The sequence below is a fragment of the Bradysia coprophila genome, assembly GCF_014529535.1.
Source record: "Bradysia coprophila strain Holo2 chromosome X unlocalized genomic scaffold, BU_Bcop_v1 contig_173, whole genome shotgun sequence".
NCBI lineage: Eukaryota > Metazoa > Arthropoda > Insecta > Diptera > Sciaridae > Bradysia > Bradysia coprophila.
Window position 1 is genome coordinate 821,990 of NW_023503302.1, and position 16,079 is coordinate 838,068.

General features: G+C 38.0%; 4 protein-coding genes across 8 annotated transcripts; 2 read left to right on the plus strand and 2 right to left on the minus strand.

Annotated features, from left to right (window-relative positions):
• The first annotated feature begins 137 nt into the window (after nucleotides 1–137).
• On the plus strand, nucleotides 138–945 carry LOC119068110 (39S ribosomal protein L48, mitochondrial). The gene is made up of 3 exons (XM_037171556.1): nucleotides 138–311; nucleotides 382–618; nucleotides 675–945. The coding sequence occupies exons 1-3, from the start codon at nucleotides 213–215 to the stop codon at nucleotides 873–875; spliced, it is 537 nt and encodes a 178-aa protein (XP_037027451.1). The 5' UTR covers nucleotides 138–212; the 3' UTR covers nucleotides 876–945.
• A 557-nt stretch (nucleotides 946–1,502) lies between these two features.
• LOC119068108 (protein IWS1 homolog) lies at nucleotides 1,503–4,438 on the minus strand. 5 transcript variants are annotated; one of them, XM_037171552.1, is made up of 8 exons: nucleotides 4,240–4,438; nucleotides 3,670–4,130; nucleotides 3,048–3,546; nucleotides 2,811–2,982; nucleotides 2,384–2,744; nucleotides 2,035–2,324; nucleotides 1,861–1,972; nucleotides 1,503–1,766 (listed from the first exon to the last, which is right to left on the minus strand). In XM_037171552.1, the coding sequence occupies exons 1-8, from the start codon at nucleotides 4,253–4,255 to the stop codon at nucleotides 1,644–1,646; spliced, it is 2,034 nt and encodes a 677-aa protein (XP_037027447.1). In that variant the 5' UTR covers nucleotides 4,256–4,438; the 3' UTR covers nucleotides 1,503–1,643. The 5 variants fall into 5 exon arrangements, with proteins under 5 accessions (XP_037027447.1, XP_037027446.1, XP_037027448.1 ...); XM_037171551.1 differs by having other exon boundaries at nucleotides 3,048–3,456; nucleotides 3,565–4,130; XM_037171553.1 differs by having other exon boundaries at nucleotides 3,048–3,357; nucleotides 3,532–4,130.
• A 3,170-nt stretch (nucleotides 4,439–7,608) lies between these two features.
• LOC119068096 (exonuclease mut-7 homolog) lies at nucleotides 7,609–15,918 on the plus strand. Its single transcript, XM_037171519.1, has 18 exons — nucleotides 7,609–7,758; nucleotides 9,840–9,908; nucleotides 9,976–10,144; nucleotides 10,224–10,358; nucleotides 12,206–12,420; nucleotides 12,993–13,198; nucleotides 13,269–13,450; nucleotides 13,510–13,633; nucleotides 13,692–13,751; nucleotides 13,811–14,063; nucleotides 14,139–14,250; nucleotides 14,311–14,457; nucleotides 14,518–14,649; nucleotides 14,713–14,926; nucleotides 14,987–15,161; nucleotides 15,225–15,489; nucleotides 15,550–15,665; nucleotides 15,744–15,918. Exons 2-18 carry the CDS (start codon nucleotides 9,852–9,854, stop codon nucleotides 15,816–15,818), a joined length of 2,637 nt encoding a protein of 878 aa, XP_037027414.1. The 5' UTR covers nucleotides 7,609–7,758; nucleotides 9,840–9,851; the 3' UTR covers nucleotides 15,819–15,918.
• Nucleotides 10,655–11,841, minus strand: LOC119068100 (hypodermin-B-like). Its single transcript, XM_037171524.1, has 3 exons — nucleotides 11,616–11,841; nucleotides 11,119–11,558; nucleotides 10,655–11,070 (listed from the first exon to the last, which is right to left on the minus strand). Exons 1-3 carry the CDS (start codon nucleotides 11,812–11,814, stop codon nucleotides 10,759–10,761), a joined length of 951 nt encoding a protein of 316 aa, XP_037027419.1. The 5' UTR covers nucleotides 11,815–11,841; the 3' UTR covers nucleotides 10,655–10,758.
• Nucleotides 15,919–16,079: the final 161 nt, after the last annotated feature.

Consider the following 16,079-nt stretch of genomic DNA (forward strand, 5'->3'; position numbering starts at 1 on the left):
GTAAGTGTAGGAATCATTAATCGAGCCTTCGACGTCCTTCCGAAGAAATCAATCTAAACAACGCATTAGATGAAGCCACCGGGTATTTGTAGGTTGGCTGTGACTCAATGCTTCTGTCACCGATTGTCAAAAAATAGGAAAATTAACCTAAAATCAACTCACTCTATGTCATTCAAAACATTTCCCTATGAAGGAAAAGGCAGCAGTTAAACATGTTGAGAAAATCTTTACCTAAACTTTGCAATCTAGCTAAGAGTTACGGAAATGGGCTCTACAGATCGTACAGTGTATACGAGCCCAATTATTTAGAGGTAAAGATGTGTCCGACATTGTCATAATAACAACAACACTGACGATTGTAAGAAATCTCTTTCAATGTAGCTCCTAAAGCCGAAGTATCCCATCTATGGGCTATTGAATATCCAAATCAAGGGATACGACTTTCCAGTGCTGGAAAGCTATCAAAGATACCTAACCAGTGTGGCCAAAGCAATGGATTTGGATGTGTCGAATGGATGGGCTGTTCCTGCGGAAACATTTCAAGTGCTACGATACAAACCCCAAAGTGCACTTACCGAAAGCGAATACAAATTGACTGTGTACGAGCGAAACATTCAAGTGAGTTTGCCCACCAAAATAGTATCGCCGTGTGTTTACACCTAGTGTTCTTTCAGATAGTGGATATTATGGCACCTGTTTATCCAGTTCTACTGAGATTGGCTCAGGCATCACTGCCCGAAGGTGTGTCGATCACAGTGGTTGAACATACAAAGGAACAAGATGAACTTCGGTATGTTCCAGACGGTAATTTAAATGAATTGAAACAACAGTTAGACGAGATGGGTGGACCAGTTCAAAAGAAAAAGAGGAAGTGAAGTGTGTATATCACTGTCCAGTACATTGTATAAGTCATTTGGTCGATAAAGAGTTAGTTTAAAATTGAATTGAATTCAGCCGGGTTTTTGTTTAAATAGAATCCAGTTTGCTGGCGCTGAAATGAAGGAAGATCCAGTTTTTGTCAGAAATGTTCAGATATTCCAAACGAGTCTCGAATTGAATCCATTTCTATGGCTTTTGATCTGAAAAGGACGTACAGCTGAGAATTTAGATTTTCTCTCATTTTTGAACATACTGATGAACCTTCTGCTTCCTATGGCGATAAGAGAGTGTTTCATACAAAATCTCTGTCGACGAAAACAGATCCTAAAAATGAGACGACACATCACCATAAAATTTTCGAGATGAAGGTAAAATAATCGACATTCAAAGTGGGCATCGACCACATTTGCATCCACAAAACATTACACTCCTACGAATAGTGTAAGATATATAGTTAGTTGTCCATAAAAGCTGTGGAACTTGTAAATTGATTTTCAGCAAAAGAAAACGTTGAAAATTCGACCACACTGCTAACCATTTCATGACATGAAGAAGGAAGTAGAATTTATAGGATGCCTTCAGTAAACCGAAAAACTTAGCAGAGAATCCTGTGCCAAGACAAACTTCAGTTTCTTCATCAACTTACATTTATTTATTGATTTTATTATCGCGACAATGAAAGTTCCAACAATAACTAAATTCAAAGGCTTTGTATGATTTCACTGTACGTTCGCCTTTAAAATTCTGGTGTTTCGTTGAATGATTCAAAGAGCCATTTTACGGCCTTCGATCGATATATCGACGGCACGACGTGAACCCTTAAGTCGTTTAGCGTCAATGAATTTCTTTAAATGTTTCTCGTACCGATTCGGTTTCTTTTTGGTAATCTAATCGTAACAGAGAAATAAAATTGATCGATCAATCAACAACACATCGCCGACGCCCACAAAACATATTTTCGTCATAATTGAAAATACTTACTCGACTCATGTCCACATCACTGGTTGATTTCGGTCGAACGACGTAATCTTTGTTTGATGGTAACGGCACTCGAGCCCGACTAACCCATCCCTTATCGCCAGGTCGTAGTAATCTAAGAGAAAATGAAATGAAAATTTGATCTGAAAAATCAAAAAATGGAAAATTCTAACGTACTTTTCGCCTTCATTAAAGACGGGCAGTTCTTTTCTTTTCTTTCCGCTACTATTAGGTTCTGGACTGCTTTTTCGTTTCTTCGGCATTTGCTCCAAATCACGCTGCAATCGTTCTTCGCGTGACATAGCCCGAAGGTCAGCGCTCAGATTGAATATTGGTCTTGCCCATTCGGAAATCAATCGACCAGCACGGTCCCGATTCAGTTTCGTTTCTCTTGGATGTTTATACAAATACATAACGGCCTTACCAATGCCCGATTGCTTCAAGTATGATTTGTCGATAGTTGGAAACTGTAAAAAAAAACTGGTAAATCATCGGAGTAATAGCACATAATTTGCGTGTTACGTACATCGGACAACAGCTTCAAAATCTGTTCTCGAATTTGCAGGCACGGCAGACTTTTGTTGGGTAGTGGAGCTAACCAATCGGTAAGGACATTCAATATGTTGTGTTCTAAGAAAGCCAGTTGCAGATCCTTTTTGATGAGCTGCGACATAACCGATTTAAGCATAGAAATTTTCTTTGTTGCCGGCTTATTCAATTGATTCAATTCACGGTCTTCCTCAGCTGCCTGACGCATATTTTGGATTAGCTGATCAATGATATCATCATTGTCGTTAATAATGTCTATGTCGCGACGTTTACGTCTTTTCGTCTTTTCTTCGCGTTTTCTGGACAACATTGCCTCAAAATCAGACTGAAAATCGTTCCTAAAATAACGAAAGAGAAACAGAAATTAGCAAAAACGACCAGAGAAAGGTTTCAAAATCACTCACGATTCTTTGTTCCCATCGTTTTGAATACCCTCGTCAGAACTTTCTCCGTCTCTTTCTGGTCTATCATTATTCTCATCCCCTTGTGTTCCAGAAGTTTGATTTAATTCATCGTCGTCGCCTTCGTTGTCGGTGTCTGTAATTTTTGCGCGTTTTTTCGCTACAACCTGATCTCCTATTAAAAGTGGAAAAAAATTCTTAGTAACGAAAGCACCCAAGTCTGTCGCCCGGAATTTATACCTTCGTTCTCAGAGTCACTTAATATTCTAGCGCGGCCTTTCTTATGACCTGGCGATAGGGATCGACTGCGTGAGCTTCGACTTTTTGATCGGCTACGGTTGCGAGATCCACTTCGACTACGGGATCTGCTACGACTTCTCCGAGAACCACTTCGACTTCTCCGGGATCCACTTCGACTGCGCGATCTACTGCCACTTCTTCTCGAGCCGCTACGACTCCGAGATCCACTTCGACTTCTTCTTGATCCACTACGACTTTTTCGCGAACCGCTTCGACTTCTCCGTGAACCACTTCGACTTCTTCGTGAACCGCTTCGACTGCGCGATCTGCTTCCACTTCGACTTCGTCTTGATCCACTTCGACTTCGTCTTGATCCACTACGACTTCTTCGTGATCCACTTCGACTACGTCGTGATCCACTACGGCTTCTTTGCGATCCGCTACGACTTCTTCGTGAACCACTTCGACTCCGTGATCTACTGCCACTTCGGCTTCTTCTGGAACCGCTTCGACTACGAGATCCGCTTCGACTACGCCGGGAACCACTTCGACTACGTCGTGATCCACTTCGACTACGTCGTGATCCACTTCGACTACGTCGTGATCCACTTCGGCTACGTCGTGATCCACTCCGACTTCTTCGTGAACCACTTCGACTTCGATTTGAGTGATTGCTTCCAACGGATCCACCTCTCTTTCCAACTGAAACTATGCTTCGACTGCGACTCCGACTTCGTTCTTTCTCAGCTTGTTTATCTGGACTGGAACTGCGACTTTTCGGATCCGAGTTTTCTTTACAATTTCCATTTTCAACAACATCGGGCTGGTGGCTACCACTTCTTGAACGCGATCGACTTTTTGGGGAGCTTGGTGACTGTGATTTCTCTCTAGATGAGTTTAGAGGTGTCTCCGACTCAACAGACTTACTTCTACTTTTCGAACTTCTGTCGTGTGCAGAATGTGATGTGGATCGGCTTCTTGACCGTGACTTTCTCGGTGAAGAATGCGCATTCGATTCGACTGAACTGCGTGATCTAGAACGACTTGAGCGATCGACAGCTCTAGATGGTGATGGTGATCGATCTAATTGTAAGAAAAAGCCAAACAAACAAAAGTTACGAATTTTTACGAAACAAACATTGTCAACCACATTATATGATATATACGAGCTATGATGCGTCAATGTACGAACCTTCTTTATTTTGCATTTTGGCTGGATTTGTGTCGCACTTGTTCTGCTGTGGTTTATGGGACGCGTTTACATCAGAAGAACAAATAAATATCACCAGAATTGCAGTTAAAATGTTTTTATAATAACATTCTAAGTTGATATTCTTGCGGTAAATCCAATTCAATCGTTGACTGACAATAAAAATGCAAAATGACTTACAGCATAGAGCGAATGAATGAAAACCGTATGAACAGTTCACTCCGTTCATTATTTCGAATTCATTTTAGTTAAATAAGTGAACAGTCCCAGAGGAAAATGTGCTTAACATCCAAGGCTATAGACTGCTGGGGAGCAGGCGCGCCGACTTTTGTTTTGGTCGTATGTTGCAATCTAAACTAATTGCTTTAAGAGCAGGGAAGCAATTAAATTACAAAACAGCAATTTCCCTAACTAGTGCGTTAGTGCAAATTTTGCGCAAAATATGTCTCCACATGGAATTATACGATAGCGTCAAAAATTGATTTTGATATCCTCAAAAAATATTTTTAATATCCTGTACGGATGGTAGAATGGTAGTCCTAAAAAATAATTTTTATATCCTAAAAAAGAACATAGCTAACGCCGACCCGTACGAAACACCTATTCGTATCAAAAGCCTTTACTGTGAAACTCTTCATTTCTTTTACTTCATTCTCTACTGAAAAGCTATTCGCCCTTTAAAATCACTTACATTATCTTTCTTTGCCATGTCAGCATATACAAATAAATTGCCGGAGGCAATATAAACAGCCCCGTACGAAGTCAACTTTCATAAATTCCTATTTAAGCAGCTATATACCGCTATATTTACCTATATAAATAAACATTTCACAGATGAATATGCTATTATATAGCTCTATATGCCTGTATATAGCTCAATATAGGTGAATATAGATATATATAGATGTCCATATATGGAATGCCTGAAACACCCCACACACATAACAAATTATTTCCATGTTAACAGAAACACTCTAAGTACCATTTTTCCCAATATATATCACTTTTATTAAAATCCAATATGGCCACCGGCAGCCATTTTGTTAGGAGACCGGAAATTTTCCGACGCTTTACATTCGTTAATACCTTTCAAACAAAAAAAATCATGAAATTCGGTCAAAATTTACTCGAGATATTGACAAAATACTCCACGTTCACTGTACGGCCTAGTAGCCAGATAAGAGCTCACTCCAAGAGACCTAGCTCACGCTCCGGAGAACATAATTTCAAAAACTTTTTTTTCCCTGATTGGTACGGTCAATACCTATCTAATAAAGCCAAAACAGACGAAATATGTTGAAATGTGGCCGACCTACAAGCAAAAACTGCTTGCCGCCCTGTGCCTGTTTCACACCAAGGGGTCTAACTCACGAGTCGGTCATCCGAAAAGGATGTACATTACTCTTCGTAAACAGACAAATTCCCTAGATTGCACTGAAGTTTCGACAACATGAGTATCAATGACGTACCGAAGAAACTATGGGATCCTGATGAAACGACGACTAGTCGGTAATGCTTAATTTCCACTTATGCCGTTTTGCATCCGTTGAGCCAAACCACGCCTCTTTTTTATTGTTTAAAGAGTAAACGGAGAGCAAACGTAGCGTAAACGGCGTAAGTGGAAATCAAGGGTAGGTCACCGGTATTTCTCGTAGTTTCTACACTTCTTTCATATTTTGTAAAAGGAATATTCCATTTACAAAATGGTTAGAAGCGACGACTTGCTGAAGTAACGATGACTAATCGTCGTTGCTACAGGAACTCGTCGTCTCTTCAGGAAGTCCGAAGTTGTCGAAACGTCTGTGCAATATTCCTTTGGGGCGAACGTTATTATTCGTAAAAGGAGAAATTCTATTAGGGTCGAGCAGAACCCCTCAGCTGCGTTATCGTTTGTATAAGAATAGATTTCATAAGGTTTAAGATAACAGCTTTACATTCATATTCATAAAAGGAGAAATTCTATTTCTAGGACATCGAATTTATCTTTCAAGGAAATCAAAAAAAATGTGGAATATCAATTGTCGGGATATCAAAATCCTTTTTTCAGGATAGAAAAAAATTTGGGACATAATTTGATCAAAATTATTTTTTGGGATAACAATTTATCATTTTAGGATTATCTGTTTAAATACTTCCCTAAAAAATTTTGGAGCAGCTCGAACTTTCTCTCAGAAGGTCTGACATATTTGTCTAATCTAGCTTCCATCTTAAGTCTTAAGTGACTCCAACAATGTTGATTCTGGCATTTCGCACCTTCCACTTCTATATCTGACGCAATTTACTCTATAAGATCTTCGGACTTGTGTAATAGCTCTCATGCATAGGCTCTACTGTAATATACTCTCGAGCAGTAAAATCATTTTCGCAGATTTTCGAGATTTCTGTGTAGCAAAGTAGCAATCAAGGTCGAGATCTAGGAACTAAGAAATCTCAGTAAAATTTTTATTTCTTATTCGCGTTTCGCCGTATGTTGCAATGGCAACAGTCGCAATACTGTACTCGGCGCGCCTGCTGGGGAGGTCACGTAGATCGCCATTTTATTAGATGTGCACACACCGCACACACAAAACAGAATTCACCTCGGAGGACATAGCAATTTAAAAAAAGGATTCTAATGCACTCATTTTCATATTATTTGACGAAAATAATGAATGCGTTCGAGATAAATTGACCGATTTTATAGAATCGGCTGTATCTGGTATGTACATTCATTTCTTATATTAGCATTCTAAACTTTTGCAGTTTTGATGTGGGTGGGTGTGTGTGTGTGTGTGTGTTAGATATATAGGCGGAAGTAATGCCATACAAACCGAATCAGATGTGCGGTGGCACGAAAGTTCGATACAAACTCCATCTCTTGCTTTCGTTAAATACAAAACAAAATTGCTTAGAAATGTGCGCCTCTTTAAAAACACAAAGCTTAGGAACCTGAGCCATCTATTTTGTGAGGAGCACAATATTTTCCACTCTGTAAACTTTGGGGAGGTCATGTAGATAAAGATACGCGGGTGACACATCACAGTTGATGATAAAATGGCGGATTTCATACAAAAATTCACCTCCTGTGACGACTCTTGTCGCCGTGACGATGATTTTTTTTATTGTTAATCTCCAGAAGTCGTGTGTTGACGCGTATCTAACAAAATTCTGATTTGCGTGAGCTCCCCAAAGCTTACAGCTTTGCAATATTTTGTGAAATACAAATAGATCATAGTCAACCATTTTCAAAAAATAGTGCCATTAGAATCAAACTAATGTGGGCCTTGCGTCTGAATCGCATTACCTGCCGACACAACTACCTTGGTTTTTCTTAGCAAGTGAACAGATTTGTTTGGTTGGTTCATTTTAGATGGATGTGATGGGTTTTAGTGATGTGAGCTGTTCATACCCTTCATACCCATGCAAGAAGTTGTCAAAAAAAAATCCATGAAAATATTTTTTTTATTCTACTCTATAACGAATCAAATAACCTAATCGAGTACAAAACATAAAATTAACTTGGTAAGATGTTTCACAATCGACTGACCAAACTGAAAGTCGCAAAAATATCAAATAATTAAAAATTTATTTTTCTGATTGACCACAGTAAGTGTTCGTGGGTTGTTGACCTAAAACAAATGGTTAATTTACTTTGATTCTCAAAAATAAACATAAACCGTATACAATTAGACCATCTAAAATGATTTTATGGGATGTTGATAGATCAGAGCTAGTTCGATATTTATGTGTCATGTCAGTTCGTGTTTACTGAAATATCAAATTGTAAATTCCGTTTACACTCGCTGACACAATAATTTTAGAAGAGCAAAGTTTGCCTTTTGATTGTGCTGCAAGTAAGTAACCAGATCATTTATGTATATTGCAAAAATGGGTTTTGTATTTCGCATCTTTTGTCAAGTGTCAGCATTATTGTGTGCTACATTGGACAGCAGCTGAGCATTGAAAGCATAAACAAAACGATAGGTAAATAACAATAATAACAACAACAATTTCCTAGAAGTGTTCACATTACCGTTATTGATAAGCGACACTATTAATGATAGTCCGCCAGGCCAGGCCGATTTACACGCAATAATTAGCTATATGTGAGCGAGCATATTAATTAAAAGTATGAAATGCATCTCAGACGTGTGATTCTATCTTCAAATGTTAGTGGTTTTTGCGTATTTAACATTTTAGGGCAAGAAGAAAAAGAAAAACACTTTATTTAGAATGAAACAGTCGAAAAATTGAGATCTCACAGCTTTGTTGTTTTGCTTGAGAGTAGCAATGATTTCAATCTGTTTATTGATGTGAATCAGCTGCTTCCGGTGTGTTTGAAAGTGAAAGCAGACGGTTGATGCATGTACTGGGAACATTCTCTAATTAAACGCTTTCGATAGAAAAACTTCTTCGATTTATTTTTATGCCATTTCTCCTTTAGATGAGAAACAATCAACGCTCATCTTAAACCTATTGAGAACGCAGCAGATCGCTGTGACGGTAGTCCCGTACGAACCTGCATTTAGGACGTACTCAACGCTAGAAGAATACATGTATCCAAGTGTGAAACTGCATTTTCCAGCACGAAAAGTCAAATGCATGTCTATAAAATCCACCCTAAAAATCTAGGCCGTGGCGTGGCCTGTGGAACTTGCTAGACCTGAAAATTAGAATGTTTTTGACTAGATGTATTGCTTCTTGTGATGCATGAACTCGTAAAACTGTATAATTTTCCGTTTAGAACCGAATCTATATCTGTTATACTTGACGAGCCAAAACTAAAGCCATCAAATTTAAAAAGAACTCTAGAACACTAGTAAATTCACAGTGTTGACATAATACTCGGTCTTCAGTTCAGTTGTACCCTTTGAATAAAAAAATAGAAAATTGTGAAAATTTACTCAATTGCACAGAATCTTTTTATTTATTCTACGGCTGATTAAGGCGACTTACCCTCACTCCAAGAGTAGTTGCTTATGATGTAGTGAGCCAATTTTAACAAACATACTTTTCCAGGAGAAAATCGTTGCTTCCAAAGTTCTCGAATTCTTATTTCTTATTCCGAATTCGTATTTTACATTCGAGTTTCGAGATTATCTGTCCCTTCAGTTGTTATTTTACACCGAAAAAAAGCATAACAAATCGATGACTATTTTTGGAAAATCATTTTTGTAGATTTCCACCAATTTTCCCATTTTTTTATTTGGGGAAATTTGAGAAAATTCTGGAAAATGTGGGGAAACTTGTGAAACATGGCACATTTAAAAATAGTTCAATTTAAACTGTTGGATCTATTAATGAATTGAGTAAAAATATTCTAAGTTGCTATCTGATACAATTGTTAAAATAATTTTGGATTATTCAGTCAAAATTCTGCATTATCACATTCACTCGATTGATTAATTTTTTTTTCCCTAAACTTACTAGCCAAAATTAACCGTACTTTAATTCATGAAGTTAGACAAGTATTCCGAGTCTATTAGGCTAACATTTATTGTAAATGTCGGTAAAATAAATATATGTTTTTTCTCTCTTACCACAGATTCTGATCTAATATCTAAATAGTGAAATCCATGCTAATACTTCTTTAATCGTTTCAGTATCTTATTGTTATGTCATCATCGAAATATCAAAATGCTGTGCCAGGCGGCTATGAAGACAGCGATGAGGTATGCTCGTAGTTATCAAAAAATTTTGAAATATTTTTTTTTATTGAATCATTCGTAAATGTTCAAGGACGAAGGATATTCCATGGCAAGCATTAAAAAGACATGTGAAAATATGAAGATTACTGTATTACCTGATATAACCGAAAATGCTGGCTTAAATGGTCACAAATTTGATGCTACCTTAGAGCCAGAAGTGAAAAGCTGGTTTCAACAAATCGAAACAACATGGAAAAGCTGTACGTACACCTAATACCACCGGACTGATGGTTTCGTATTATGTGTTCAGCGAAAATATTTTTTTTTACTTAATTGCAGACAAACGTGGTCCAACTTTGACGCATAAGCTTTTCTCATTTTTCGCCAATTGTTCAAATCCATTTTTATACTCCTTAAAGTTGTATGCGAATTGCAACAGTAATTTGTCAAAATCAAATAGTTTAGCGTATGCAAGTAAGTCCACCATTAAATGACATTTTTGGATATTTTTTTAAAATCTTACGGGAGCTATTATGATTTGACTGAACCTAATTGTTCACGAGAAATATTGAATGGAATTTTTAGCACCTTCTTAATAACTGACATGATAAATTCACACAAATTCTATCGGCAACATAGAAAGTCTAAAAAAAACTACCTTTTCCGCTGATTGGTGAAAAAACGGAACTGTTATTCCTAGTTCAAGCAAAACAAGGTCTATACAGTGGGGAACTCAGATGGGTGAAGCAATGTGGCTAGGAATTTCTTCACTCTATAGTGTCAAGTAGTCGAAAAAACTAAAGGTCAGGCAACACGTAATGTAATTGGTTAAATTTTCCAAACTCGAAAGCAAAATTTAAAATGAAATTAAATCTTAGTCACTGTGGGTATGGCACGTCGGCTTAGGTGTGGGTTTCGAATTTTTATGGCAATCTTTTGCTTCTGTTTCGGATTTAGTTTCAGGACCTGAAGGATTTTCAGCAGTAGATCCTGGAGAATTTGGCTTAACTGATCCATTCATGACACCTTTTATCCAATCTAGGTTTCCAGAAACGCTAGTAAAAACGGACGGTTGACCGCCTCCTTGATTTTTACAGTCTTCCCTAGAACCGCCTGGACCTCTGGAATCCACTCCAATTTGAGTGGGGTTACGATCTCTGGTGACCAAAGGACTTCCAGAATCACCCTAGAAGGCTGTCAGTTAGAACTCTTGAATTTTCAAAGCAAAACTTACTGCACACGGTCCTGATTCATCATTGTCTCCTTTAGCGCAAATTTGCCTCTCCTTAGTTACTCCGGCTTCACCTTTCAGTTCATTATTGCACTGATCTGTAGTTATAGTGTGCGAATTTGCTCTAGACATTTGGTAGGTGTCAGGATTGTTCGGATTAGTTCCAAAACCTTGAATATAAACGTCTGTATCGTCTTTTGGATAATATGAAGTGGTGCGAGGCAATTTAATGGTTTTTTTGGTGGAACCATCTAAAGAAATTGGTTTTTTCAGTTTGAGCATTCCGATGTCGTTGTCATTGCCGCCATTCTCAAATTTAGCATATACAGCTTCGACATTATATAGCTCGCCACCTTCATCCGAGTATGCTGATCCAACACGTATGTCGAACATTTCTGGATCTATCACTTTCGGAGTTGAATGCTCGAAATCAAAACTCACACCTGAGAACGAACAGAATTAATCCAAACTATTTTCAAATGAACCAACAGTACACTCACAATGTCCAGCCGTGAGAATGAACTGACTACTCACAATCGATCCTCCACATTTACCATAACCATTTCCAACTCTAGCCATGTACGGAGCCTGTTCAATGTCTATGAGATATCCATTGCTGATTCTTGCACCACAAGAAACCAGCTTGACTATGCCTAGGAGGTATGAAATATGATATACGATAAGATTTGCAACCTGCATTCTTGAAAAATCGACTTGTAAATAAAAGAATTGAGAGGGTACGAATCCATTTTATAGGTCGAAATACCACAATTAGCGATAAGAATGACGTTCGCATGAAACAAAATAATTTGTTTCATTCACATTGTTTCACATTATTAGCCATTATTATTATGTAAATTGGGAGTGAAGCGCTGATTGGTTTAGATCGATATGAGTTTTCGACCTAAATTTATTTATTAATTGGGGGACATCCATTAATCCCGTCAGCTTTCTAGGAAGGAGAGGACTGGGCTCTAGTATAGATAAGTAAATTTTACTTTGATCTGAAAATCTAGGAAAACAGCAGACGGGCTTTACGGATGTCTATGCGGGTCTTTAAAAGAGAAAAACAATTTCATTTCTTTTTCAGTACTGGAAGACCTTTACAATTTCAAGCAAACAAATGATATTCGGTCAGATCAATTTGTCGACGATAATTTACGAATGGTGGCTTTCAATTTTATCAAGAAGCAAAGCCAGCCAAATTTATACAAAATTGCCGTTGTAACGTTCGATTTGATGAGCAGTCGTCATTTGTTCGTTGATAAAATCCGGGAACTGATTCGGGAACACCATTACAAAGAGGTATATATCAAGGTTTATTTTAAGGGAATTAAATTCTTAGAAAGTTCTTAAAGTTTGCAAGAGATTTTCACAATACATGGACTCCTAAGATCGCTCATCGAAATACCCATGTCCTTTTTATGACTTTCTCAGTCTTTTTAATGTTTTTGATTCCAACCAACTAATTTCGTTTAAAAATTTAAGAATTTTTAGGAGCTGGAAGAATTTAATTCCTAAAAATGGACTCTGTACCCTAGCTAGACGGAGAATAAGAAATGTCAATATTGTCTTCTCGAAATCATTGAACTCAGTTCCATACAAAATAAAAGAATCGTGTCACACTAGTCACACTATTTTCATAGGTTTTTTTCCCTCGAAAAATGTTTGTTCATCTGGCCAGCCTATTTTCGTGAAATTTATTTTCAATTTTTCATGAAATTCTCGAAATTCTTGCGAATTTTTTCAAATCCTCAATATTTTTGATTGTTCTTGAGAATGCTCGTAGGAAAAGTAGGGGCCTGTAGGGGCTCTCTTTGGTGTAACGAGCTAGTGGCGTGGAAATAAGTATCGTGAATTTTCCTTCTCTTTTTCAGGCAAGTCAATTGGCATACGAATTGGAACTATTCCATGAATTTACGCTGTACGAATTAGTGTTACCGTTGATATTGCAAGATAAAATATCAATTGCTGAAGAATATCTCGTTAAAGCGGTTCATTTGCGAAAACCGTTAGTACAACTGCTTGACTCGTTTTTAAATAAATCGTCCAGTGTGTCACACAATTGCAGCAACATTATTCTGTAAGCAGATGCTCCGACCTTATTCGACCCTGCTATCAATTTTCATCAATTTTATTTTCGTGTTCTGCAGCAAGTACAACTATCCCGATGTCAAATTCAATAAACTGCAATCGAAACCGTTAACAAAATTGATTATAAGATTGGCAAAATTGTACTCCCTTCCCAATGATACAATTCCGAATGTGATAAGATCGAAAAACTATGGTGCTCTGCAATTTCTGATGCATAAAAAATACGGCGAGAAAAGCCTAAGTAAATTCTGAAATTTCTCCAATTTCGTTGATGTCTCATCCAATATTTTATCGGCACAGACAAAGATTCCTGGGAAGAAATGGTGAAAGAGACCGTACCGGTGGACTCTCTTTCGTTGCAAATGGAGTTGATCGACTCATGTACGAATTACGGTGACTATGCAGAGGGGGCTTTCTGGGCAAGGTGATTTATTGTTAACTAAATTTATTTGGTCCATGTCAACGACATTTTATCGTTATAGACACTTCCGAATACCGGCAGAAAATCTGCCAACTTTGGTAAACGATTACATTGAACAGAGGTGAGTCCAAGATTCAAAATCAAATCGCTGAGAACTATTCGCTGATTGTTCCTCCGTAGTAAAAATCAAAACGGTGAAAGAACACTGTCAGACAGTGCAGACTCGGAAATCGATTCATCAATGACTCATGCAAACGAAACAGCTGAATCAATTCATTTGCTATCACTGGAATCGTCACAGCTTCATCTTGTTGACACTCGCACCAAGTTCTTCGCAATGTTACGAACGTTGACCCGTGAAAATATGGTGGCATTCGATGCAGAATGGAAGCCCACATTTTTTTCCACCAACGAAGTTGCATTGATTCAATTGGTAATTGAAAAAGAAAAGAAAATTAGACGCATCAGTCGACTTGACAGCGAAACTGAAATTTTGTTGTCCTATTAGGCGACTAGGCAACAGGTGTTTTTGGTCGATGTTATACAGCTAGATATCAACAACGATGATTGGAATCAATTGGGTCGACAGATTTTTAATAACATGGAAATTCTGAAGTTAGGTACGTGTTGTTTGCTTATACCGATTGGCTATACGTGAAAACATTTCCCATTCTAAATAGGATTTTCGCCGACCAACGATTTGGCGATGTTTCAAAAGCTCATTCCTGGTCTAAACTTGTCTTCGTTGGCACTAACTTCGTATTTAGACTTGCAAGAATTGTGGCACAGACTCCATTCGATGTCACAATTTAAGTTTCCCTACGAACGTAAGGACATTGCGTTATGCGATTGATTGCACCGCAGTTCTCTAATCGATTTGAAAATAGTTTCAGAAGAAACTGGCGGCACGTCATTGAACAATTTGGTGCAACTTTGTCTAGGCCGAAAGTTGGATAAATCAAATCAATTTTCAAACTGGGAAAAGCGACCGCTACGCCAGGATCAATTGACATATGCTGGTAAGTCCGACGAAAAGAGAATTTTCTTCGTTAAACTCAAAGACTTCATTTGAACATTACCAGCCCTGGACGCATATTGTTTGATCGAAATCCATGATGTGATCGAAAGAGAATTCAATCGAATCGAAATCGATTTCAATGAATTCATCAATACCTTTCTGACGGAAAGAAAGAGCAGTCGAATCGTACTTAAGAAATCGGTGCTGAGTGCAAATTCTCAAAAAAGAGCTGCAACCACAGTAGTACAAGCGGTTGGTCCTAATCCAAATAGTGTTGGGTAAGACTTTTGTGATCACTTTTTCTTCTGCTGTTCACGCAATGTCCGGTTTATCGATAGAGTAACCAACGTGAAATTCATCTGTGATATAATGCTGGGTGGCTTATCAAGGGCGTTACGGAAAGTCGGTATTGATGCCATTTCGTTAACTTCAAACGACAATATCGATCATTACATTCAAGTTGCTCAAAGAGAAAATCGTTACTTTCTCACACGGGGAAATTTCTATGTTCGGGTAAGTGACCACGGGCCGACGCAAATATTTGCGATCATTGACTCAATCTGTTGTCGCTCCTAGTGCTCAAAATTTCTACCACCCGGACATTGTTACAACGTTGCAAATGATCAGCGACATGATCAATTGCAAGAGGTGCTCAGCTACTTTAACTTAACGGTAACCGAGGCAAACGCATTCAGTCGATGCATACGATGCAATGGCAACGAATTCTTGTACGTGACCCAAAATGAAATGAGTGAAATGACCAGAATACCACTAGCAACACCGGCACCGCAGTCTCACGATTCCTATCTGAACGATCAAAAAGCAAGAAGTTGGACATTACGTATGCGTTGAATGCAATGTCACATTTGTAAAGCGTCACTAATTCACTTTTCATTTTAAGGTAAATTAACGCCATATTGCAAGGAGAAAAGAATCACCACCAATGGTATACCGATTCACATATCTGTTATCAGAAAGGAAACTCTAAACTTGTATCCATCGTTTTATGTCTGCGAGGTAAGCGTTGCGTTTTCAGTTGATCGTTTAAACGGCAATTTACTATACCAACTGTGTTATTTGCTGTCTTTATAACAGGGCTGTGGAAAATGTTACTGGAACGGGTCGCATCTCAGGGCAACGGCGAGTTATGTTAGAACTAAAAAGCGATAGAAAAGCTATCACTTTGATACGTTTTAAAACTGAATGGTGTGCTACAAATTTGGAAAGGAATAAAGTGGCAAACATGCTTTGCTGGACATTGTTAAAAAAATTTTTTTTTTTTGTGAAAATATGACGATTTTGATGTAATTCGTGGAAGGACTTATGATCTACAACCTTCCAGCCTCACTACCGACCTGCGAAATCCAATTGTTTCAAATAAGATCATACTAATAATATGCAGTACGTACATCCATCGTTACAAAATATTTA